At 40.5% G+C, this 27,220-nt stretch overlaps 1 protein-coding gene across 1 annotated transcript; it reads right to left on the bottom strand.

Moving 5' to 3' along the window:
• Window positions 1-111: 111 nt before the first annotated feature.
• Window positions 112-27,220, bottom strand: ECI2 (enoyl-CoA delta isomerase 2; the record flags this gene model as incomplete). The annotated part of the gene is made up of 10 exons (XM_080710483.1): window positions 112-267; window positions 1,988-2,131; window positions 4,330-4,419; window positions 15,904-16,024; window positions 16,484-16,586; window positions 19,094-19,163; window positions 21,578-21,766; window positions 21,967-22,065; window positions 25,110-25,272; window positions 27,189-27,220. The coding sequence occupies 10 exons, from the start codon at window positions 27,218-27,220 to the stop codon at window positions 112-114; spliced, it is 1,167 nt and encodes a 388-aa protein (XP_080566609.1).

Genomic DNA, 27,220 nt, shown 5'->3' with positions numbered 1-27,220 from the left:
TTCATGACTGCTGTCTTAGCACAGAAAAAGGCACAGAAAAGTTGGAGTTCAAGTACTGGAGATGAGAGCTGAGAGCAGAGCCTTTCCTTTGACTCATCAGCGTCGCTGCCCTCACAGCTTTGATTTCCTGGATACAAAGTTCATGATGGCGAGGGCGCATTCCTCTGAGGTCCACCTCTCCTGGAGGACAGCGCATTCTTCAACATTCACAGCATGCAGCTTTTCTTTCTCACTCTTTCTGATTAACTGTTTTGAAATTCTCATGGACTAATGGAACAAAATAGACAAAAAGGTTAAGAGTTATGCCAGTAGGAGTGGAGTTGTTCTACAATTCTCATCTCACTTAAGTGGGTCTGTTAAACCTTAAGACACAGTGTAGCATAGGACAGTGCTTCTCACCTTTAATGTGCACTGAACCATCTCAGTAGGTTGGGCAGGTCTGTGAGCACACATTTCTAAAAAGTCCTTGAGGTACCCTAAAACTTCTGATTCCAGGACTGACTGATTTTCTTTCTTTCTTTCTTTCTTTCTTTCTTTCTTTCTTTCCTTCCTTCCTTCCTTCCTTCCTTCCTTCCTTCTTTCTTTCTTTCTTTCTTTCTTTCTTTCTTTCTTTCTTTCTTTCTTTCTTTCTTTCTTTCTGTGGTAACCAGGGGCATCTGAATACTGAATTATACTCCCAGCCCTTTTTAAAATTCTTATTTATTTATTTATTTATTTTGCGGGTCTGGGGATGGAACCCAGGGGCATTCGACCTCTGAGCTATACTCTCTGCCCTATTTTTTACTATTTATTTATTTATTTATTTATTTATTTATTGGTGGTACTGGGGTTCCTGGAAGCCCTTCTACCTCTGGGCTACACTCCCAGACCTATTTTGTTTTTGGAAACAGGGTCTCTTAAGCCAGCACGGTTGGCTTCTACCTGCAAGATCCTCCCGTCTCTGCCTCCCAAGCACGGGATTACAAGTGTGCGCCACCATGCCCGGCTTATTTTTTATTTTGAAACAGGGTCTCACTAAGTTGCAAAGGGCCTCACTAAGTAGCTGAGGCTGTCCATGAACCGTGATCCTCCAGTCTCAGCCTCCCAAATGCTGGGATTACAAGCGTGAGGCTGGCCTCAAATCTGTACCTTTTCGGTCTCAGCCTCCTGAGAGTATAGGTGTATACCACCACATGAAGCTCACATTTTAAATAGCAAATATAAAAGAGCAGTCACTAACTGACGAATATTAAAACAAAAGTGCTACAGAGAATCCTATCTGGCTTCTCACCTGAATTCCAAAATCAAAGTGCTTCAGCCAATCCTGCTTATTATCCTCCTCAGGTTATCACCTCAGGTTATAGCCTTAGAGCATAGAAATGAAATGTCTTTCATAAGTTTTATAAAAATCACTACTCCAGCTGTGTGTGGTGGTGCATGCCTCTAATCCCAGTACTTGGGAGGCTGAAACAGGAGGACTGAAGGTTCATATGGCCAGTCTCTGAGAGGCCCTCCACAACTTAGTGAGACCCTGTTTCTAAATAAAAAACAAAATAGGGCTGGGAGTGTAGCTCAGAGGTAGAATGCCCTTGGGTTTAATTCCCAGTACCCTCACCCCCCAAACACCATCAGTATTCCCAACATTGTTATAGTTATTTTAATTTTAAATTTAAATGTGCTTAAAGCCAACTCAAGATATGTCTTGTCTTTCTTTTTCCTTTTTTTTAAAATAGAGATTGTTAGAGATTGAACCAGGGGCATTCTACCTCTATTTTATTCTAGCTCTATGTTATTTTTATTTGGAAACAGGGTCTCACTAAGTTGCTGAGGCTGGCTTCAAACCTGCAATCCTCCTGACTCAGCCTCCCATGTACTTGAGATTATAGGCATGTGCCAACACGCCTGGCTTGTTTTGTCTTTTTAAATCACTTATTCTCTTAAGGCAAATGAATTTTTCCCTAGGGAAATTACTTCCAAGTTTCCTACAAGTAAAAGACAGGATACTAACATTTGGAGGAAGCTTAGCATATGCGTTCAGCCTGGTCCAAACTTCTTTCTGGAAAGTGCCGTCTGGGAAAACTTCAGTGACAAGGCCTTGAGCACACGCCTCGCCTGCTGTTAACTTCTTCCCAAAAATGAGCATCTCAGCCGCCTGAAATGACAAGCAAAGTTAAGACACTAGCTTAATAAAACAGAACTTCAGTTAATTTCAGGATTGGTGGCCTTTGGGAGGTATTGAAGAGATTTTTCTCATGGTCTTTAGAGGTCACTTATATCTCTCAATAAGGAGAAGCTGATGACCTCTATGGGCAGCAGCTTGTAAACTGTGCTGAGACTGTCGCAGGCTTCTGTCTCTGCAGGGGCTAGAAGGGCACCTGCTGCTCTGTGGTTCTATGCTAAGAGGCAAGAATGGGGAACCCGGGGTAGAGATTGCCTGAGCCACAACAGCTATGATTTTGTTTTATGCACTAAAAGTGATTTAAAAAGAAAAATCATGGTTCTTTGGTCAAGTTCCAGAAACTTTCAAAATTCCATTACCTGGAAATTCTACCTAGTGGTTTCACTCTGAGAATTTGCTTTTATCTGCATTAGTTCTCGTTCACTAAAGAAAGTGAAGACAATTTATACTAAATTCCTTTTTTTTTTATGCTGGGAGTTTTACCTCCAAGCTACAGCCCCAGCCCTTTTTATTTTATTTTTTTATTTTGAAACAAGGTCTCACCAAGTTGCTGAGGCTAGCCTCAAGCGTGGGATCCTCCTGTTTGAGCTCCTAAGTACTGGGACTATGGGAGTATGCCACCACACCAATCTATAATGCATTTCTAAAATAAGAAAAAAAAAAAAGAAAACTGAGGTCCCTACGTGGATACCTCCCCTACATCTTTCTACATTTTAATTTCTCTTTCAGAAAAGCAAACACTACTCCAAGTGCTCTAAGCTTTTAAAATTGGTTCTGCTTGACTTTCCCAACTGTATGATTTAGGGTCTATAGCATCATAATGAAATTATAAAAATATATTTCAACAAAAACCCAGGAACCAATATAAAGAGTACAGTACAATTCCACGCTCTCACTTTGGAATCTTGAAGAACGTTTGTCAGGCCTTTCCCTACCTCTTTTCCCCGCCTCTCTGGGTGTGACAGTTCCTTCAGAGTCATGCCATAGAGTGGAGGTAACTAGGGTTCCATTAACACTAGGAAAGACCTGAGCAGCCATAGGGCCACCTCAGCAGTCTGCAGGAAGAGGCGGGTGGAAAGGCTGTGGCGGTCGCGAGTGGCTTTGGAAGTGGCAGACCCCAAGAAGCCCCACCTCTTTGGGTACGCTATACGATTCTGAGAATAAAGATGTCACATCATTTTCAGTGGATTTGCTCATGCATAAAGCAGTGAAGAGGCCCTGAGCTTAGCAGACCAAGGAACTGAAGAACAGTCCTAGTTCTTCAGCTGCCTCGTGCCATGCGGCTGTGGAGCAAAGGTCCTGCGCTGCTCGTGGTGTGCTGGCTCTACGTCACCAGTGCAAAGAGCAGTGTCCCTGTTTGGGAAGCCAGTGAGAGGATTTCTAATTTTTCCCCAGGCCAGACATGTTCTGCAGGCTAGTTCTTCCACAAGGAAAGCTTTTAGATTAGAGAGCAGATCGCTAGCTTCTAATTTTTTTTGTACACATTAGCAAGAGGGAAGGAGAAAGAGTAAGGGACCACATCATTTTTTTTTTTTTTTTTTTTTTTTTTGGTGGTACTGGGGATGGAACCCTTCTACCTCTGGGCTACACTCCCAGACCTATTTTTAAAAATATTTTATTTGGAAACAGGGTCTCTTAAGCCAGCAAGGCTGGCTTCAAACCTGCGCAATCCTCCTGTCTCCGTCTTCTAAGCGCAGGGATTACAAGCGTGCGCTACCACGCCCAGCTTCCTATTTTTTAAAATATTTTATTTGGAAACAGGGTCTCTTAAGCCAGCAAGGCTGGCTTCAAACCTGCGCAATCCTCCTGTCTCCGTCTTCTAAGCGCAGGGATTACAAGCGTGCGCTACCACGCCCAGCTTAAGGGATCACATTTGAAGGAGAGATGAAACATGAAATTTTATTTTATTTATTTATTTATTTTATTTATTTTTGGGTGGTATTGGAGGTGGAACCCAGAGGCTTTCTACCTCCAGGCTATACTCCCAGACCAATTTTCTATTTTATTTGGAAACAGGGTCTCACAAAGTTGCTGAGAGCCTCACTAAGTTAGCTGAGGCTGGCTTCGAACCTGTGCAATCCTCCTGTTTCAGCCTCCCAAGCGCAGGGATTACAAGTGTGTGCCACCATGTCCGGCTATGAAATTTTATTTTTAAGCTTTCCCAAAGTTACCTTGGCTGGACCCATTATCTTCGGAAAGGTATAAGAGGAACATCCTTCTGGGCTTTGGCCAAGGTGACTAAATGGTGTGTGAAATGTTGCCTATTGGGGTGAGAGAAAAAAAGAAAATATTTTCATATTTGGTTTTTTTCCTTTTTGTTAGTAGTGAAGGTTGAACCCAGGAATGTTCTACTTCTAAGTCACATCTCTAGCACTATTGTGTTTTTTATTTTGAAGTAGGGTCTGGCTAAATTACCCCATCCTGCCAGGCACAAACCCACAATCCTCCTATCTCAGCCTCCCAAGAACTTGGATTACAGAGTACTACACTGTGCCTGGCTCTCATGTGTGATTTTTAAAAATCCTATTTGATTATAATTTAAAATACTTGATTGGTGAGAAATATTTTAAATTAGGATTAGGTAGTATACTGACACGAAATTCACTCTTTTAAAGTGTTTATTCAATGAGTTCTAACAAACTTATGTAGCCATCACCATCATTAAGACCGCGAACAGTTCTGTTACCCCCAAAAGTTCCCTGGTGGCCTTCTGTGGTCAGTCCTCAGCTTCTCACCATCTTCTGCAGTCACTAATCTGCTTTCTGTCCATGTGGTCTGCCTTTTCTATAATGTTATAGAAACAGAATTCTGCATTCTGTATTATTTGAATCTCACAACTGTCACTGGATGTGAGGCTTCTGAGAGTCACCCTACTGTTGTACCTTAGTAGTTTGTTTCTTGTTACTATTGAATAGTAACCCATTATATGGATGCATAATTAATCCACTGTATGGATGTATAATTTGTTGATTCACTGGCCAGTTAATGCCATTGATACTGTTTCTAGTATTTAGAACACAGCTGTTCAGAAAACCAGTAAGATATTTTGATGATATATACAATTCCTATTTGTCAATTACACTTTAATGTAGCTTTAAAAAAATCAAGTGTTTTTCAGAAAATTCTAAGAAAAGAAGGTTGTTGTGAACATTGGTACAGGTCTTTGGTTGAACATGGTTTTCAACCCATAAGAGATTAAACCTGGAAGTGGAATTGCTGGGTTGTATGAGAAGTACTTTTGTGTGTATTATTTATATTTAACTGAAAAGAACCACCAAATTCTTCCCCAAACTGGTTGTACCATTTGACATTGCCGCCAGCAGGGGAGAGGCACCCTTGCTGCATGGCCTCCCTGAACTTCCTTATTAAAGGCTGACTTCATTTTAACCATGTTTGCAGGAGTATAGTAGTGCCTCATTGTTGTTTTATACATTTCTTTTTTTTGGGGGGGGGGGTTACTGGGGATGGAATTCCAAGGCATTCTACCTCCGAGCTATATCCCCTACCCTATTTTTTATTTTAAAACCAGGTCTCACTAAGTTGCAGAGGGCCTCACTAAGTAGCTGAGGCTGTCTGTAAACTGCAGTCCTTTAGTCTCAATCTCCCAAATGCTGGGATTACAAGCATGTACCACCATGCCCGACCTAATTTATACATTTCTAATGATTAATGATGTTGATAATCTTTCATGTACTTATTAGTCATGGGTACATCTTCTTTGGTAAAGTAACTTAAAATAACTTGCCTGTTATTTTTTATGTTAGACTCTTTGCCTTATTATTAAGTTGTAAGGATTCTTTGTGTATTCAGGTTATAAGTCTTTTATCAGATAAGCATTATATAAACAACTTTTCTGGTCTGTGGCTTATCTTTCCATTCTCACAATGGTGTCTTTCTCATTTTTTTTTTTTCCCTAAGGTACTAGGGATTGAACCCAGGGGAGTTCTATCCTTGAACTATAACCCCAGTCTGATTTTATTTTTAAATAGGGTCTAAGTTGCTAAGGCTGGCCTCGAATCTGTGATCCTCCTGTCTTAGCCTCCCAAGTAGTGGTTTGATAGGCATACACCATGACTAACTCTCTCATATGGTTTTAAGGACCATTATACTTCATTTTCTGTGGGCTATTCATTGCTTATATAGCTTAATAATTTATATATATATATATTTTTTTGGGGGGGGGTGGTACTGGGATTCCTGGAAGCCCTTCTACCTCTGGGCTACACTCCCAGACCTATTTTTTATTTGGAAACAGGGTCTCTTAAGCCAGCGCGGCTGGCTTTGAACCTGCGCGATCCTCCTGTCTCCGCCTCCCAAGCGCCGGGATTACAAGTGTGCACCACCACACCCAGTTACTAAATATTTTTGAGAGATTACCCGTTGTTATGTGAGTTAAAAACATTACTTCCCCAGTCTTTTCTTTGCCTTGATTTTGCCCTAGAGGGTTTTTTTTTTTACTTGCATTAGATACAAAAATCAATTTTGATATTGGTTATTTAGATTTTTTTTTTGTGTGTGTGGTACTGGGAATGGAACCCAGGGGTATTCTATGTCCGAGTTACACCCCAGCCCTATTTTCTATTCTTTGAGACAGGGTCTCACAGAGTTGCAAAGGGCCTCACTAAGTAGCTGAGGCTGTCCGTGAATCACGATCCTCTTGTCTCAGCCTCCCAAATGCTAGGATTACAAGTGTGGGCCACCATGCCCAGCTGATATTCGTTATTTAGACTATAATCATTTTTAGGTTTTCAGAATGTAAGAAATACTTTTGTGTTTTTCCTGATGAACAACAAAACTGTATGAAAGAAAAGTAATTTATAACTGATGATAATATATAAAAGACTATTCAGATGTCATTTCCTATAGTCAGACATGGTATTCTTTTTAAATACATATTTGTCAGAAGACATAAATGTATAATCTATGCAGCATGTGAATAAAATGATAAAAATGTAAAATAAAATGTTATTAATGTCACTTATCTTTTTAACCCCTAAAAGAGAGCTCTTTCAAAAAAAAGTGAGAAGACAGAGCCTAAGGAACAAAGTAAGAAAACTGAAAAAAACGCCATCAACAGCCGCCAAGCTACACACAGGTACTTACAAGGCTGACAATCAGCAGCAATTGAAGTGTTTATTTTCAGAAATAAAGCAGTAAATGTAATTATGGATATAGGCTCTGAAATCAGATTGCCTGATGATTTGGGAAAGTTTCTTACCCTCTCGTGCCAAAGCTTCCTCACTGTAAGATGAGTATGAAAGTACCTATCTCGTAGGGTTGTTGTGTGCATTACAGCAATGTGTGTTTGTGTACATGAATAGAGTACCTAGTCTATAGTGAGCTCTCATGCTTTTAAAGTTTCTACCTGTTTTTTTTTTTTTTTTTTTTTTTTTTTTTTTTTTTTTTTTTTTTTTTTTTTTTTCAAAATGGCGACTGAGGGACACAGCACCTCTCAGTAGCTGAAGTAAATAAAGTTTAAATACTGAGAAAGCAGTGTCTAAATCAACAAAACAAATACATACCAGGAACCAAAACACATCCTGTACCTCGGCGGAACCCTGAACTTGAACAAGAAGAACAAAGATCGGACACGGGACCTGCTGCAGATACAATCTGACCGCGGACCAGAACGCTGAGCCGCGGGCTGCTTTGGCAGCTGTCCAAGGAGCTGCCTGCCCGATATTTCCACGGCAAGATAATCCGGGAATAAAAACGGACTTAGGACCGCATCCTAAGCAGCGAGCAGCACCCTTCAGAACTCTGTCTGCCCACCAGCGACCGGATCACATCGGCACAGAGACTCACACGGATTCCTGCACCAAGACAGGTACCTGAGGGCGCCCTAGTAACTGGGGTCCTAGCGTGTGCGGAGTCGCAGTCTCAAACCCCCACCACGGGCTCAAGCCTCAGAGCACTCTCCTCGCGCATCCTGCCTGTCCCCTACTAGTAATCAGCGCCTGTACACTGCCCTCCTAAATTGGAGCCTGCTTCTGTGGCTAACCCCTGCCACCTTGCCAGAGCCTACCCTCCAGGCTGCAAAAGCACTGGGAGACCCGGAAATCTCCTTGGGGCACCCCCAGCCTCTACGTCCCGCGGGACGCAGAGACCATTGCTGGACACCGCACACTGGACCCTTGAGCACCTACCCTGCACCCCTGGCCCACCGCGGGGTATTCCCAACCTCCTGGTAGCCAGATGCTTAGTTCTAAGTGAGAACACAGCTCAATACACCTTGGAAGAACATACCAGCAGCAATAGACAGCTGCACCCACTCTCACTAGGGTCCAGTATTAACAGGGCATCCAGCCTGCACTCTTGGAATAGGCAGAGCTCTGGCAGTAAGTGTGGCCACCCAGGAACCAGCATTCATTTGCCCAGGGCACATCTTGGGACCACACCTGGCTAGCCCAGCTGGAATTTCCAGAGACACAAGAAAATCCATCGGGCCACAAAATCTGCTCAGGACCTCAGGGGGAAGTGCCAATTACACTTTAGTCACTCTCCACCCCTGCTGTAGGGAAGCACAGGCTGGAGGCGAGGGTGGTGAGTGCAGATGTGCTGACCACAGGTTAGAATTTCGCAGAATCTGTGAACTGTACAGAATCAAATAACAGTGAAACCAGACACCCGGACACATAAACCTAAAGCAGCTAAAGGAGAAAAAGGTGTCCAAACACCCAGAGTGACTTAAGAAGATAAAAATAGAGTACAAAGAAAACTAAGAGACATTGGACGGTATCCTGAAAGCTACCAAGCAATCAGATACACACATATTATATGGACCTGACCCCATATGCGTAAATAAGTAGGACTGTTTGTTTTACTTTTAATGTGGATGTTATGTTTTCTTTTGCTTTTAAAGTGCTTTTGTTTTAGTATGGTTATTGCTGTTTTCTTTTTTTTCTTTTTCTTTCTTCTTTTAAGCCAAACTTCTCTTACTTTAACTTGTTGTTTTATATATATATACATTGGATAGTTTGCCTTATTTCTTTATTTCACACGGCTACTAGTTCCTTTTATTTTATTCCTCTTCCTTTTTCCTCTTTCTTCCCTTTTCCTTCCTTTTCTTTCATTCTCCTCCTTTGATTGGTTTACCTTCCTTTTTCTTGGATTACATAATAGTCTTGGTATCTTGAGCGGATTCTTTTTTTTTTTTTTTTTTTTTTTTTTATGTCTGCCTGCTCCTACCAGCATCCCTATTTACAAACCTTCCCACACTAACCTACATACATTTCTCCCCCAAAACTTTTCCCCATAATATACCTCATGGTTTAAAACTCAAAGTATTTTTTATATCCATAACTACTCTACTAACAACAAGAGTCCTAGTAGTTAACTCTCTCTCATTCATAGCAAGTTATTACTTTATCATACTTAAAGTCCTTCTCAACCTAACATATCCTCCACCTAATCTGACTCCTTTACCCATCACCCCAGCTCCTCCCACATCACCCACTTTCAACACTGGAAAGGCTCTGCTGACTGGCCGATACTCCTAAACTCCTAATATTAAGATTTGACTAAACACATTACTCACGAACGATGGGTAGAAATCAGAAAAACAGGACAGAGAACACTATAAATATGAGAACCAGGAGTTATGAAGAGACAGCAGAAATCACGAATACTGACCTACTAGAAATGCAAGAAGGGGAGTTCAGAATCTTGTTGTTCAATATGATGAAAGGTTTTAAAACAAGTATAGAGGAGGTTAAAGGTGAAATAGAAACACTAAAAAAGAATCAGAAAGAGGTCTGGAATGAAATGAAAGAGGCAATAAGTGAAATGAAGACAGCAATAGAAAGAAACTCTGGAAGATTAGATGAAATGGAAAACAGAATATCAATATTAGAAGACAGTACATCCCAAACCGAAAACACAGTCAGCGATATACAGAAATCTTTACAGCAACAAAACCTAAACATCCAGCAATTATGGGATAATATGAAGCGCCCTAATTTACGGATAATAGGCATTGAGGAAGGGATAGAGGTACAGACCAAGGGCATATGTAATATCTTCAAGGAAATAATCTCAGAGAATTTTCCAAATATGGAAAGAGACTTGAATCTTCAAGTACAGGAGGCATACAGAACTCCACTGAGACAGGACCAAAGAAAAACCACTCCACGCCACATAATAACCAAATTGACCAGCATAGAGGCCAAGGAAGGAATCTTAAAAGCAGTGAGAACAAAAGGACAGGTGACATATAGAGGCAAAACAATAAGAATCACCCCAGACTATACAACCCAGGTCAGGAATGCTAGGAGAGACTGGTATGACGTGATTCAGACCCTGGAAGAACATAACTTCCAGCCCAAATTAATCTACCCAGCAAAACTACTATTCAAGATCAATGGGGAAGTCAAAGTCTTTCAGGATAAACAGAATCTCAAAAAATTCATGAATTCAAAGCCAACACTAGAGAAAATTCTTAAAGAAATAAATCATAAGGAAGAAAAAAGAAGCAGACTCCAGAATCAGAGAAGCGAGGAAGTTAATAAGTGGGCCATTTAAGTAAAGAAGAAAGATCACAACACCCAAGAGTAGACAGAACACAAAATGGCAGAAAACAAAAAGCATATTTCAATAATATCACTTAATGTCAAAGGACTTAACTCACCAATCAAAAGACATAGACTGGCAATGTGGATTAGGAAACATAATCCAAACATATGCTGTCTGCAAGAAACTCACCTCACAGCCAAAGACATTCACAGGTTGAAGGTGAAAGGATGGAAAAAGATATACCATGCCACCAGTGACCGAAAAAGAGCAGGGGTAGCAACCCTGATATCCAACAAAACAGACTTTAAAATAAAACACATCAAAAGAGACAAATCAGGGCACTTCCTTTTATTAAAAGGAACAATACACCAAGAAGATATAATGATAGTAAATATTTATGCCCCAAATGTGGGTGCAACCACATTCGTAAAACAAACCCTTCTGGACATAAGATCCCAAGTAGACCCAAATACAATAATTCTGGGAGACTTTAATACGCCTCTCACACCACTGGATCGATCTTCGAGGCAAAAGATGAGTAAAGATGCTCTAGAACTAAAGGAAACCATAAACCAAATGGACCTAATAGACGTTTTCAGAGTATTTCAACCAGGAACTACAGAATACACTTTCTTCTCAGCAGCCCATGGAACCTTCTCCAAAATAGATCACATCCTGGGACACAAAGAAAATACCAGCAAATTCAAAAAATGTAATATAATCCCATGCATCTTTTCAGACCACAATGGAATAAAAGTAGAAATCAACAACAGGAAACTCGAAAGAAAGTATTCAAATTCATGGAGAATGAATGATACACTACTAAATGACGAATGGGTAAGAGCAGAAATTAGGGAAGAAATAAAGAAATTTATGGAAACAAACGAAAACAGAGACACAACCCACCAAAACCTATGGGACACCATGAAGGCAGTACTAAGAGGAAAGTTTATCGCATTGAGTGCCCACATAAAAAGGATGGAGAACCACCAAGTAAAGAACCTAATGAAACAACTCAAGGATCTAGAAATTCTGCAACAATCCATTCCCAAAGCCAGCAGAAGACGAGAAATCATCAAAATTAGAGCAGAAATAAATGAAATAGAGAACAAAAAAACAATTCAAAGAATCAATAAAACAAAAAGTTGGTTCTTTGAAAAGATTAATAGAATTGATAAACCCCTGGCCAACCTAACCAAAAGAAAAAGAGAATCAACTCAAATTACCAAAATTAGAAATGAAAAAGGAGATATCACCACTGATAGTGAAGAAATTCAAAACATTATCAGAAACTACTTTAAAAATTTATACTCCAATAGATTTGAAAACCTGGATGAAATTGACAGATTTCTAAACACAGTTAACCTTCCTACACTCAACCAAGAGGACATAGCAAGCCTAAACCAACCAATAACAACCAAAGAAATAGAAACGGCAATAAAAATTCTTCCACCAAAGAAAAGCCCAGGCCCAGATGGGTTCCCAGCTGAATTCTACAAAACCTTCAGTGAACAACTAATACCAATACTTCATAACACGTTCCGGGAAATTGAAAGAGATGGAACTCTTCCAAATTCCTTCTATGAGGCCAGTATCACATTAATCCCCAAACCAAATAAAGATACCTCAAGAAAGGAAAACTACAGACCAATATCCTTAATGAACATAGATGCAAAAATTCTAAACAAAATACTAGCTATACGCATTCAAAACTATATCAAGAGAATAATTCATCACGACCAAGTCGGTTTCATCCCAGAAAAACAAGGCTGGTTCAACATACGCAAATCAATACATGTTATTCACCACATAAATAGAACCAAGAACAAAAACCACATCATCATAGCAATAGATGCTGAAAAAGCATTCGACAAAATCCAACACCCATTTATGTTAAAAACACTGCAAAAAATTGGGATAGAAGGAAAGTACTTCAACATCATCAAGGCAATATACTGCAAACCCAAAGCCAACATTATATTGAATGGGGAAAAACTGCAAGAATTTCCGCTACAGTCAGGAACAAGACAAGGATGCCCACTTTCACCTCTCCTTTTCAATATAGTCCTTGAGACTCTTGCTGCAGCAATCAGACAAGAGAAGGAAATCAAAGGAATCCACATAGGAAGAGAGGAAGTGAAATTATCCTTATTCGCAGATGACATGATCCTTTACCTGGAAGACCCAAAGAACTCAACCAAAAGACTTCTGGAGCTGATCGACAAATTCGGCAAAGTCGCAGGTTACAAAATCAACCTAAAGAAATCAGTGGCCTTTCTTTATGCCAACAACGAATCCACAATGAAGGAAACAAAAACAACAATTCCATTCACTATAACCTCAAAACCAATAAAATACCTAGGAATAAACCTAACCCAAGATGTAAAAGACCTCTACAACAAAAACTATAAAACATTAAAAAAAGAAATAGAAGAAGACCTTGGAAGATGGAAAGATCTCCCGTGCTCATGGATAGGCAGAATAAATATCATCAAAATGGCCATTCTGCCAAAACTGATCTATAGGTTCAATGCAATTCCCATTAAAATACCAGTGACATTCTTCAGAGACCTAGAAAAATCAATCATGAACTTCATATGGAGAAAGAAAAGACCTAGAATAGCCAAAGCAATTCTCAATAACAAGAAACACGCAGGAGGCATTACAATCCCAGACTTCAAACTATACTATAGAGCAATAGTAGTAAAAACAGCATGGTACTGGCACAAAAACAGATATACTGACCAGTGGATTAGAATAGAAGATACAGAAACAAACCCACACATCTTTAGTCAATTAATCTTTGACAAAGGGGCCAAACACATACGCTGGAGAAAAGACAGCCTTTTCAACAAGTGGTGCTGGGAGAACTGGCTAGCCATTTGTAAAAAGATGAAGCTAAACCCCTATATCTCACCTAACACAGGAATCAACTCAAGATGGATCAAAGACTTAGAAATTAGACCTGAGACGGTGAAGTTAGTAGAGGAGAACATAGGTTCAACACTACAACATATTGGCACAGGCAGTAACTTTCTCAACAAAACCTCCAAAGCTCAGGAAATTAAAGCAAGAATAAACAAGTGGGATAACATTAAACTAAAAAGTTTCTTCTCATCAAAGGAAACTATCAATAACCTAAAGAGGAAGCCTACAGAATGGGAAAGGATCTTTACCAGCCACCATTCTGATAGGGGGCTAATATCCAGAGTATACAAAGAGCTCAAAAGGCTCTACACCAACAAAACAAACAACCCAATCAAGAAATGGGCAAATGAACTAAATAGACACTTCACAAAAGAAGAGATACAAAGGGCTAATAGATACATGAAAAGATGTTCTTCATCACTGGCCATCAGGGAGATGCAAATCAAAACTACACTGAGATTCCATCTAACCCCAGTGAGAGTAGCAAGCATAAAGAAATCAAACAACAACAAATGCTGGCGAGGATGTGGGGAAAGAGGAACTCTTTTACACTGTTGGTGGGAGTGCAAACTAGTTCAGCCACTATGGAGATCTGTGTGGAGATTCCTAAGAAAGGTGGGAATAGATCCACCATATGATCCAGCTATACCACTCCTGGGTATCTTTCCAAAAGGGTTGAATTCAGAGAAATACAGCAACATATGCATACCTATGTTCATAGCAGCACAATTTGTAATAGCCAAAATATGGATCCAACCCAGATCACCATCAACAGATGAATGGATAGCAAAACTGTGGGAAATACACACAATGGAATTCTATTCAGCCATAAAGAAGAACAAAATTTTATCATTTGCAAGAAGATGGAAAGCCCTGGAAAGCATCATGTTAAGTGAGATCAGCCAAGCACAGAAGGAGAAGATACACATGTTTCCTCTAATATGCCCAAACTAGAAAACACAAAGGATACCAGTAGGACCCCAGATATTAGAGGGGAAATACTAGCTAAGTTTTAATGGAAAGATAGGAGAGGAGAAAGGCCGATCTTGATTAAGGAGCATCTTCACCTGAACATGTGTAAAATTATGAATAAGACATGGTTAACCTGGCCAACCATTGGTGGGGGGGGGGGAGAAAATGGGGGCGGGGGGAGAGGGCACCAAATATAGTGTAAATGTATACTATTTATGTTCAATAAAAAATTGTTAAAAAAATAAAATAAAATAAAATAAAAAAAAAAAAAAAAAAAAAAAAAAAAAAAAATAAAGTTTCTACCTAACGCACTTGCTGCCTGAGAAGCTAATAGGCATTATTAACCACTGCTTAGAGAGAATGGATAGAATGTACTAATTAATATTTCGGTTATATGAGTTAAATATGAACCTATCATTTAATATGGTATTTATTCATCAAGCCAATGATTAATCCTAGGATTTTTTCCAATGGTAGAAACCAAATGTTTCTCACAAGGCTGTAGATCAGAACATTTTATCACCATATAAACAGTCACTTGAAAAATCTGACAAACCTAGAGATCATTATTAATTCTATGGTAAATGTTCTAGATTCAAAGTTCTAAGATAAATAAATGTTCATCACATCTTTGCATATACTGATAAAAATTGGTAACAGCCAAGAACTCCAGCAATCAGGGGCTGCTTACATCAGATAAGTTATGCAAAACAAACACAAACATTGTTTATATTTGAGTGATAAAATAAGGCGTGCTTTAAAAAATTAGTGTGTATATGTAAAGAATACAACATATTATAAGATATACATATATACATATAGTAAAATGGTTGCTATAGTGTACGGAACAGATGATCTTACTCTAGTGAGGCTCTCAGCAACTTAGTGAGACCCTGTTTCCAAATAAAGTATAAAATAGGTCTGAGTGTATAGCCCAGAGGTAGAAAAGTCCCTGGGTTCCACCTCCAGTATTACACACACACACACACACACACACACACACACACACACACACACACAGCTTTCAAGGGTCTCTAGAGTATTTATTTTTAGAGTAATATGAAAACTGAAAGTCAAAAAACTATTGTATAATTTGATTAGAATACAGAGCCATCAGAGTTGGAGCAATGTTCGCAACAATGTTGTTTAGGAAAATCTAAGTTAATAATGAAGCAAAAATAAAATTCAGCAAACTAGGCTAATTCTTGGAGAAAAAGCTCATTATAGTCCATCCTACTACAACCACATGGAATCCACTTGCTGCTAATGATAATAAAGGATGCAAAGGATCTCATTTTCACTCACAGAGGTCAAAACAGTTAGAGCTAACTTACTTTGTCTGACGCATATACGATATCAAATAGCCCGAGAATAGTGACAACAATTCCCAATGCTGGACCATTCACCACTGCAATAAGGGGCTTGGGAAAATCGATAAAAGAGTCCACAAATTCCCTATGGAAACGAAAAGGAAAAACCATTAAATATTCCTTAGCAGCATTCCTGAAGTACAAGCAAACACTATGAGTCTGAGATGCTAACACTGGCCAGTGGTGCCTCCCCGTCTGGCTACCACCCTGGTCGTCCACCCCAGATATACCCAGGACACTTCTTGAATGGGCCCTAGTGGACGCTCATGCAGCGAATCTTAAATGCAGAGCCTGGTTCAAATCTGGCACTGTGGGCAGTGTATGCTAGCTGTGGTCCTGGCGATCAGGGTGGCTGAGCACATGATGTGGTCAGAGACTGTGGGGTGTAACTGAATGAGTGCCCACCTACTGATGAAGAATCTGAGGAAATATGCTTGGCCAAAGTCACAGTGAGCTGTGCCCACAAGGAAAAGCAGCTATTTTGTTTTTGTTGAACCTAAATAATTGGTTAAGCCCTTGGGGATCAGACAAATGGCCCTCTTACCTCAGTAAAATGGCAGAGTTTTTAGCCAGCTCTTCCACTCCATTCGGGGGAATGTTAGTGAAGTTTGTCAGATCATTCCCACTACTGTAGTAGTCACCACTTCCTGAGTAAGATCAACAGATCCACCATTTATCCATGTATTCATCCTCTCTTCAATCATTGAGTATCTGCTATGTGCCACTCTCTACTAGGCACTGCACATATACTGCAAACTCACTGCAGTTCTTGCCCTTACTTACAGACCAGCGAGCTACTGGACATTGATTTTTAAAACACACCAATTAGAGTAGGCAATGCAGCTGAGGTACACAAACGAGGTGCATGGCGGTAGGGGTGTAGAACAAGGGACTTGGCCAATTAGAGGGGTGAGGGAGGGACTTTCCCCAAGATGGAAATGAATGGAACTGAGATCTGGAGGAGTGGCAAGGTCAGCTAGAGACGGGGTGGGCACAGTCGTTCGTGCAGAGGTCTGGGTATCCCCAGTGTACTAGGGCTCAAAGAAGCGCCACCATGGCTGGTGCAGAAAAAGCCAGCAGGAAGAAGGTGGTACAGATCACAGACAAGCAGGGCAGATTATGTGGGGATTTCTAGATCCCACACTAAGTTTTGTCTTTTTTTTTTTAGTGCTGGGGGTTAAACCCAGGAGCATCCCACCCTTCAGCTGCCCTGCCTCTCCCAAGGCCTGTTTATTTTTTGAAACAGGGTCTCACAAAGTTGCTAAGGCTTTTACTAAATTGCTGAGGCTGGACTCAAATCTGTGATCTTTCTCAGTCTCAGTCTCCCAGGTACTGGGGTTACTGGCACATGCCATTGCACCTGGGTAGTTCTGCGTTTTTTGAGTCATTAAAGAGGTATATGGGTATGTGTGCTTATTAAAATGTAAATTATATACAATAAATTGATCAGATTCTTTTTTTTTTTTTTTGGTGGGATTGGGGTTCCTGGAAGCCCTTCTACCTCCGGGCTATACTCCCAGACCTATTTTATATATTTTTTTAAATTTGGAAACAGGGTCTCTTAAGCCAGCTTGGCTGGCTTTGAACCAGCGTGATCCTCCTGTCTCCGCCTCCCAAGCGCGGGGATTACAAGCATGCGCCACCACGCCCGGCTAAATTGATCAGATTCTAAACGTTCAGTTTAATGAATTTTGATCACTGCAAATACCTGCATGGTCACCATTTAAACAAGAAACAGTGGTCCCTCTTATCCTTGAGGGTACATTCTAAGACATTTCACGGATGTCTGAAACCTTGGAATAGTACCAAGCCCTGTAGTATATACTATATTTTGTTCCTATACAGTCAGTCCTCCAAATCTATGGGGTTTTCATCCATGGCTTCAATCAATGAAGAATATTTAGGGAAAAAATGTGTATGTACTAGACATGTGCTGACTCTGTTATTTCCTAAACAAAACGGTATGACAACTCCTTACATAACAGTGACGTTATAAGCTATTATAAGTAATCGCGAGATGATTTCAAATATATGGGAGGATATGCATAGTTTCCACGCAAATAATGTGCCATTTTATATAAAGGATCTGAGCATCTGCAGATTTTGGTATCCTTGAGGGTTTGAGGATCAATCTTCCAGCCAGGCATGGTGGCACATGCTTATAATCTCAGTACTTGAGAGGCTGAATTTTATAATCTCAGTACTTGGGAGGTTGAGACAGGAGGATCACAGATTCTGAGCCAACCTCAGCAACTTAGGCCCTCCACAACTTAATGAGACACTATTTCAAGATAAAAAAAAATAAAATGGGACTGGGTGGGAATATAGCTCCAAGGTAAAGTACCCCTGGAATGCACTCCCAGCAACAACAACAAAAGAACCAATCTTCTTACAGCTACAAAAGAAAAAAAAATGCATCTACATACCTATTACAAAGTTTAATTTGAAAATCAGGCATAGTAAGAGGTTAATAATAATAATATTAAGTAAAAAACATACTATCATAAGTTATTTAAGACTTATAAGTTATTTTCTGGAATTTTTCACTTAATGTTTTCACACCATAGTTAACCTTAGGTAAATGAAACCTGAGAAAAAAACCAAAGCAAAACTTTAAATAAGGGGGGCGGGGGGTGGCTGCTGTACAAAAATCTCCCGCATCCTGGAACATTTCCTGGGGCTCTTTTCTGGTCATATCTTACCTGCCTCAACACAGTCACTTTCAGACTCAAATCACCATAGATTAGAACTTTGCCTATCAGAACCTGATAAAATCGAATCATATAATATGTTGAACTCTATTTTAAAGATTCATCCATGTTCTTGTGTTTATCAGTTATCTGAAGTAGTATTTCATTACATAAACAGTCAACAATTTGTTTATTCATCTGTTTTGAACATTTGAGCTGTTTTCTGTTGTGGCTCTTGTGACTCTTGTGAAAATTCATGGTGGCTCATGAATTTTCTTGCATGAGCTGTGTTGGCTTTACCTACAGTAATTACCAAGGAGTAGAGAGCCTGCACCTATCAATAGTGTTGTATATTTATATAGCATTGCAGTACTAGAAAGATAGTCAAGCTTTCCACTCAATTTTCTATCTAGGAAGAGATTCCCCAAACTGAAACTTAATTAAAAAGTCCAAAAAAATCTTACCTGTAAAAACAGTTATGACCGAGCTATCCTTGCTTGCAGCATTAAGTGCATCAATAATTTCTCGATACATCTGCGTAAATGGGAAGAGGAGGAAAAAAACAATGAAACTAAGAACCATCACCCAACAAATTCACTCTGTTAGTCTGCAAGCCTACACTCAGCCCATGACAGACACTTATGCTGGTTGTATTTAAATCACCAAAAAAGTAATTGATCCACCTGAAAGGAACTTTATTCCTTTTATAATTGTTGAAGCATGTTATGGGTCAGGAGCTATAACCACTTGGTTCTAAAAGTGAGCAAAGAGGACATAGTTCTTGAGCTTTTGGAATAAATAGAGGGAATTACTGTGCTAACCTGAGGCCGGGGGTGAACTGTGAAGAGCACAAAGCTCACTGGAGGAGTCGAGGCTCATCTAGGCTGAGCCAGGTGGTGGCCAGAGAAAACTTTCAATGAAGAAGATCTTAGTTGTGATCTCAAGAAAGATCAAGCGTTGTGGGAAATATCAATGAATGCCAAAAGGCTGGGACTTCATGAGGCTGTAATGGTAATCAAGGACAAGGGGCCCCCACATTTTATATCAGTAACACTTCTAAAAACCTGGGATGTGATGCTATAGCTTTTAATGCATTTAAAATAGGTACATTTTCTATCTTAGATGAGATTTCAATGTGAGAACAATGAAGAGCTGATATAGTAGGGCATGGCGGCACATGCCTGTCATCCCAATACTTGAGAGACTGAGACAGGAGGATTGCAGGTTCGAGACCAGCCTAAGCAATGTAGTGAGGCCCTGAACAACTTAGTGAGACCTTGTTTCCAAATAAAAACTAAAATAGGACTGGGAGTGCAGCTCAAAGGTAGAATTCTCTTGGGTTCATTATTTAGTACCCCCCAAAAAATGAGGGCAGATACTTATGGATATAAAAACACTGAAAAAATTAAAGGTGTACCTTATATAATGCATGAGGAAAGATGTCATCATGTCCACTGAGGGAGGGAACAGGAAATAACTCCATTATTATAGCAATGGTAACACAGCATAGCAAGGTGCCTGGCAAGAGCCAGGATTAGGATGTGGTTGTTTTAAGGTTTTGATTTAGGTTTTCCTGCTTAGTAGCTATATGAACTTGAACAAGTTACTTCTTAATCTAACTACTTTATTGTTAAATGATGGTAACAGGCTCCTTGTGAAAAACACATCTCAGTGCAGAAAGTGCTGGCACTTAGCAGGCACCCCATAAAGAGCAGATGTTATTGCCAGGATTATATAGAAATGAGCCAGGCAAACAAATGGAAGGGAGGATCAAATGCTTTATCCATGAGATGAGATATATCCAATTTCACTAAATTCTTAAGAATATTTCAAGTCAGTATGCTCTACTACACTACAGATCAGAAACCCAGTGGGTATAGCCTTTTAAATTTGACTCCTACTTCAGCACCAAGCATTGATGAATTCCCTGTAATCTATTCCAGAGGGAAGGAGCTGAAGTGCTTACTTTATTATCATTCCAGCTCAAGGGCAGATTCAAAGTTGCCCTTGTTAGTTATCTTGTTCAAAGCAGAGTTGGCCAGTAATTCAGGAGGCTGAGCCAAGGAGACTGTAAGTCTGAGGCTAGCCTCAGCAACTTAGTGAGACACTGTTTCACAATTTAAAAAAAAAAGGTAGGTATGGTGGTGCATACTTATAATTTCAGTACTTGGGAGACTAAAACGGAACACAGAGTGAGATCTTTTATCAAAATTAAAATATAAGAAAGGGATGGGGCCGGGTGTGGTGGCACATACTTGTAATTCCCGCGCATGGGAGGCGGAGACAGGAGGATTGCACAGGTTCGGAGCCAACTGTGTTGGCTTAAGAAACCCTTTTTCCAAATAAAAAGTATAAAATAGGTCTGGGAGTGTAGCCTGGAGAGCTTCCAGGGACCCCAGTACCACCAAAAAAAAAAAAAAAAAAAGGGATGGGATATAGCTCCGTAGTAGATACTCCTGGGTTCTAGTAATCTGTATACACACAAATGCAAAAACAAAAACAACAGCAAAGCAGAGCTGGGTAATAGTGTATTAGAGATTAAGTCTTCTGTTCCTTTTTCTCTCTCTTCAAAGCTCCAAGAGGGCAGAAAAGACTTACCTGCAAGTCTAAGTTATATGTAGATAGTTTTGGGGGCACTTTATACCAGCCTTAGAGTGGATCTCTGCATACCGCTTATAGCAACATAGATTTATATTAATTCAATTTGTGCTTCCATTCACAGGAAAATTGCAGTGCCTCCTTGACATGTGGCACCTACCGGAAACTCATAAATTCTGAACAAAAAAATGCTCAACTCTGGTGAATGAAGTAGCTGTAATTACTGATCTACTTGTAAAATCAAACCAGAGACATGAAAAAATTAGTAATAAAGCTGAAACTCAGCAGTGTTTTGAGTGAAACACAGGGGAAAAAAAAAAGCAAGAAGCAGTCCCAGCAGGTGACATTACCGAGGTGGTGATGGCATTTTTTTTGGTGGGCCGGTTAAACGTGATCGTTGTGATACCATCTTTACTGGTCACCACCAGGTTTTCAGATCCAGGGAGACTCTTGCCAGCTTCGGGCTTCACCTGGCTAGGGGATTCAGGCGAAGGACTCAGACTGAACACCAAATCCACATAGTTCTGCCTGGCAGTTTCCTACAGAGTAGAAGACAAAGAACTTTGGCTGATAGTGATCGAGTAAGTGTTTTGAGAAACATACTATGCCAATAAATAGCACCTCTGGACAAAGAAAAACAAAGACAACCAAATTTCAGAGGCTCCTCTGATAATGACATGATAAGAAACACCAACCTTATTTAGACGCCTAGCAAATAAAAGCAGAATGACAAATTCACCTTGGGCTGATTGCCGAGGGCATTCCAGGCATCCCATTTGGCCTTATTGATGAAGTCAAATGCACCTGGTTTGGGCATATTACAAGGTCCTTCAGTGGCCTGTGAAGAAGAGGAGGGTGATTAATGGCCAAAGGTTCATGCAGACTGGAGCCCTAAATATTTAAGATCCATAAAACCCAAGGCTAACATGAATGCATTCCCCCAAACCTTTAACAGGCTCTGTATGATCTGAACTTTCATATCACCTTCTTTTTGATGATGTTGACAATACATAAACAGAAAAAAAAAGAAGACACAAATGGTGCTATTGGCTACCAGCCCCTATGTGAAGTTATAACTGTGCATATATTAATAATGCAACACAAAGGCTTTGGAAAAGTACTTTCTGAAAATTTTTAATATTCCACAAGTTTATATTGATGATCACACATTTCACGAATTATTCAAGCAAAAGAAAATTCAGAAGGAACTAGTCAACAAATATTTGGAAACCCACAGTACATTCTGAAAGCCCAACTAAAGGTACAAAAAAATAGTAATTCAATGGTGGATTATAGGTAACTGGGCAACAGAATTGTAGATGGTGGAGGTAGGACATGGGTTGTTAGAACCAGAACCAAAGAACATGTTACTAAAAAGCAACTAAATTGTATTTGAGGGTATGTGGTGTGGTGTCTAGGGAAAAGTAAGATATTCTACCTCAGCCACTTTTCAGAAATGGCCATTTAAAACTCCACTTAAAAACTTCTAAATTTTGTATTACTGTTCGCTAAAAGAGGAAAGCAACTAAAACTAAAGTTATTAAAGAAAACAATGACTTTCCACAAACAGAATCACCCTGCCAGAAGCAGTCCACAAAGATTAGTATTTGCCTTTCTATTTTTATTTTTTTGCAAGTCTGGGGATGGAACCCAGGGGCATTTGACCTCTGAGCTACACCCCTTGCCCTGTTTTTTATTCTTTATTTTGAAACAGGGTCTCACTGAGTGGCAGAGGGCCTCACTAAGTAGCTGAGGCTGTCTGTGAACCGCAATCCTCCAGTCTCAGCCTCCCAAATGCTGGGATTACAAGTGAGCGCCACCACGCCCACTAGTATTTACCTTTATTTTCTGATGACTATTACTCTGTGTGTGTGTGTTGTGTGTGTGTGTGTGTGTGTGTGTGTGTGTGTGTGTGTGTGTGTGTGTGTGTGACATGAGGATTAAACCCAGGGGCATTCTACCTCTGAGCTACACCTGCTTTATTTTTTCATTCTGAAACAGGGTCTTACTGAGTTCTGGAGAGTATAAGTTGCTGAGGCTGCCCATGAACCTGCGATCCTCCTGTCCCAGCCTCCCAAATACTGGGATTACAGGTGTGCGCCACCACAGCAGGTTGATTCCTCTCACTTCTGACACCAATTGCAAGGTATGTGTGTTGTGGCAATGAGGAAACGGTCCAAAGACTACACTCGGGTTCAATAATTCACTAAAAAGTCGTAGAACCCACTGCAAGTTGTTTTACTCAAAGTCATGGTTTCTGACAGGGAAAGGATACAGACTCTAATCAGCCAAGAGATACAGCACAAAGGACAGAGTTCAGGGCAAAGGCCTATGTGGCAATTCTGCTGCCCTCTACCCAAGGAGTCAGGGCAGTGAACTCTTGCAGGATTGGCATGTGACAATACACATGGAGCCTTGCCAAACGAAGAAGCTCACTGTAGTTTCAGTGTCCAGAGTTTTTACAGGGTCTCTATCACATAGGCAAGACTGTATAAATAGAAGTCCCCACCCTATGTTGATTTTATGTAGTGAGGCTAACTCCCCATCCTAAAGTATTCTGTTTTAATCTGTAGACAAATAAAGGCACTAGAGTTAGGCATGGTAAATCAAGGACTTCATGATTACCCCCTTTCAAAAGCTGAGCAGGCAAAGCCTTTTTGGACAAGGTTAAATTCTTTACCACATGCACTCGTGAAAGTAAGACAGGCTTATGCTAATCCCCTAACAGCAAAATAAAACAGTAGACCAGAGCCGGGCATGGTTGTGCCCGCTTGTAATCCCCGCGCTTGGGAGGCTGAGACAGGAGGATTGTGCAGGTTCCAAGCCAGCCTCAGCTACTTAGACTCTCAGCAACTTAGTGAAATCCTGTTTCCAAATAAAATATAAAAAAAAAAAATAGGTCTGGGAGTAAGCCCGGAGGTAGAAAGCCTCTGGGTTCCACCCCTAGTACCACCAAACAACAACAACAACAACAACTAAAACCCCAAAGGAAAACAGTAGACCAAAGTGACAAATATACAAGAAAAGTCTTTGGTATTACAATTTAAAGATTTAGTTTCCAATTTAATTATAAAAAAATTTTCAGACATATACCCAAGTATAATAAATCCCTAATACCTAATCACTCCAATTGAACAGTTATCAAATTTTGTCTTATTTGCTTCATCTGTTCTTTCCTCCCTTTCTCCTCCTTCCCACCTTCCTTCCATTTTAGTGAATCCTAAACATCGTGCTATTTTACCCCTACATACGTAATACGCATTTCTGAAAAACAGCAACATTTTCTTACAAAGGCGTGTCATTGTTATGAATAACTCCTAGGTAGTTTCTAACACTCAGTCCGTATTCAAATTTTTCCAGTTATCTTAAAATATCTCTTCAGTTGTTTTATTCTCATCAGGAGTCAGGCCTACACATTTGAATGTTATCTTTGTCTCATACTTTGGAGTGATTCTGAGGGGTTATCTTATGCCTTAACAGTATTTCAAAACCTAATATAAAACAAAAACAAAAGTCAGGCATGGTGGTGCACAGTTGTAACCCCACCCAGTACTTGGGAAGCTGAGACAGGAGGATCTTGGTTCAAGGACAGCCTCAGCTACTTAGTGAAGCCCTCCACAACTTAGTAAAACCCTGTTTCAAAATAAAGAATTAAAAAATAGGGCTGGGCGTGTAGCTTAGAGGTAGAATGAATGCCCCTGGGTTCAAATACCAGTACTGTAAAACAAAAAAACACAAAACTGGTATATATACACCCCTCAGAGAAAAGGCAGAAATACATGCAAAACAGCATAGCTGCACTGTCGTGGACTTACAACATATCTGTTTAAGAAGCCATCTGCTCAAAACATCTTGAAATAATGTGAAACCTAAGGCATTTACCTGCTTATACAGTGCGTAGAGCTTTAGCTTCACTTCGTTTCCTGGATCTTTCTTCAAGAGTTTCACTTGATGCATTGCATTTTCAAAGTCCTGCTGGGTGGCTCTCATTGCTGTTCTGCTCACATGCAGCCGAGCTACTGGGAAATGAACGACCTGCAGAAGACTACAAATAAGTGGACCAGTTTCTGTTTGTTCCTAGGCCTCATTTGTCTGCAGCCTGATTTCTAATTATCCCCAACCCTTACATACCAACATGGCATGCTCATCTGGAAATATTTTCTCTGTCCTTGCCCCAGCAAGCTAGCTACACATTTTCTTAAGGAGAAATCAATATAAAAGTTAACTAGTAATTTTCAAATAAAAGAAGAAGCTGGAAAATTCAGCAAGGCATTTGCAAACAAATTAAAGACAAAAGCAAACCGAACAGGTTATTTATTTGACCAAGTAAACTTTGCCACAGGCAAGGAGTAATGAGCCTAAAAGGAAGGGATTAGAGCAGAGTTTAGCTGTGACTCCTAACTTCCTGGAACAGTCTCTCCACTCACTGATTGTCAGGTCAGTTCTTGCCTCTCTGCTGGCAAAACACGTGTCCCAACATACATACAGGTGGGCAGAGAGAACAATGGGTAAAGATATACAAAAAGCTCAGGGGACAGATGAACAGTTGCTGTCATTGCAGACACATCTTTCCTAAGGAATTAGAGAATCCACCTGTGCAGGATGACAGTGAAATGGGCTCAGCAGGTGCACAGCATCCTCACACAGGATGTTTAACCAGCTACATAGGTTCAGAGTCGAAACAGCAAACAAGGCCAGGTTATAAGCAAAAACTGAAGCGCACACAGGAAGGGAGGGTGAGGTGGCAAACTCCAAGGAACAGTATGGTGGACATAAGCAAGAAACTGGATGTTCACAACCATGAATATGAACAATAAAGTTAAGGGCATTCAAGATGATTAAAATAATAGTTACAAATAAAGCCAAACCTAGCAAGCATATCATCTTCTTTGCAGTTAAGTAACTTGCAGATTGTACATTGCATTCTTGGTTCAAATCTTGGAATATAAACCGGGCATGTGTGGTGGCACACACTTATAATCCCAGTACTTCGGGGGCTGAGACAGAAGGATTGAAGGTTTGCAGCCAGCCTCAGCTATTTAGGCCCTCTGCAATGTAGCAAGATCTTGTTTCCAAATAAATAAAATAGGACTGGGGGTGTAGTCCTGAGGTAAAAAAGGCTCCTGGGTTCCATCCCCAGTAACACATAAAACACACACACCAAAAACCATGGAATATTAGTATGTAATTCTATAAAATCCGTTTACAGTAAATTTTATACACTTTTTTTCAAGAGGGGGAAATCTGGCAAGGGGAAAATTCCAAGTAGAAAAGAAAAAATTTAAATGTCCACAGAGGTCTAAATATGCAACTTCTCCCAACATATACAAACTTATTTAAGATGAAATGCTGGTTTAAAAAAATCGCAGAACATGGCCATGTAAGAAAATTCGCTCAAAATTCCAACACTTCAAAGCAATCACCAAGTTCCAAGTTTTGATCCCCATTCACTGACTAATTACATAAGTCTGTATCGCGCCATTTCACTTAATATAGCATAACGTAAAGAGCATAGAGTTTTAAGCCCACACTGGTGGTTAAGAACTGGTGTTTGTAACAGCGCTTAGCAAAGACGCAGCAAAAGACCTGTGCGCCCTACAAATACCCAGGGCGAGGAGTTCAGGCCCGGGTGCCCGGGAGAGCCCGGCGCTGCGGGCCCTCGCTCCCCTGGAACTGAGTTCCGGGCTGCGGCAGCGCGCGGATGCGGGCGGTCTCTGTGGGTCCCCAGGCCCCGCGACGTGTCCACTCTGACCCTGTGGGCCCAGCGGAGGAGGGCACGTGCGTTTGAGAAGGTCATCCTAGCAGCCCCGGGCTGGAAAATCAGGAAAGTGAAATCTTGCTACTACCCAGACCAGGCAGCAGGGAGGACGGCTTCCGCGGGATTCTTGGGAGGCAGCCCCCGCGAGCACAGCAGCGTCCCGCGGGTGACCTTGGGCCGGGCCACCGAAGCTTCGCGCTTACCTCGGACCACAGCGCGCCAGCCTCCCGGCCAT

This window comes from Muscardinus avellanarius, assembly GCF_963383645.1.
Source record: "Muscardinus avellanarius genome assembly, chromosome: 14".
Classification (NCBI taxonomy): Eukaryota; Metazoa; Chordata; class Mammalia; order Rodentia; family Gliridae; genus Muscardinus; species Muscardinus avellanarius.
Note: the sequence above shows the minus strand (reverse complement) of the source record. Positions and strands in the feature narration are given on the sequence as shown.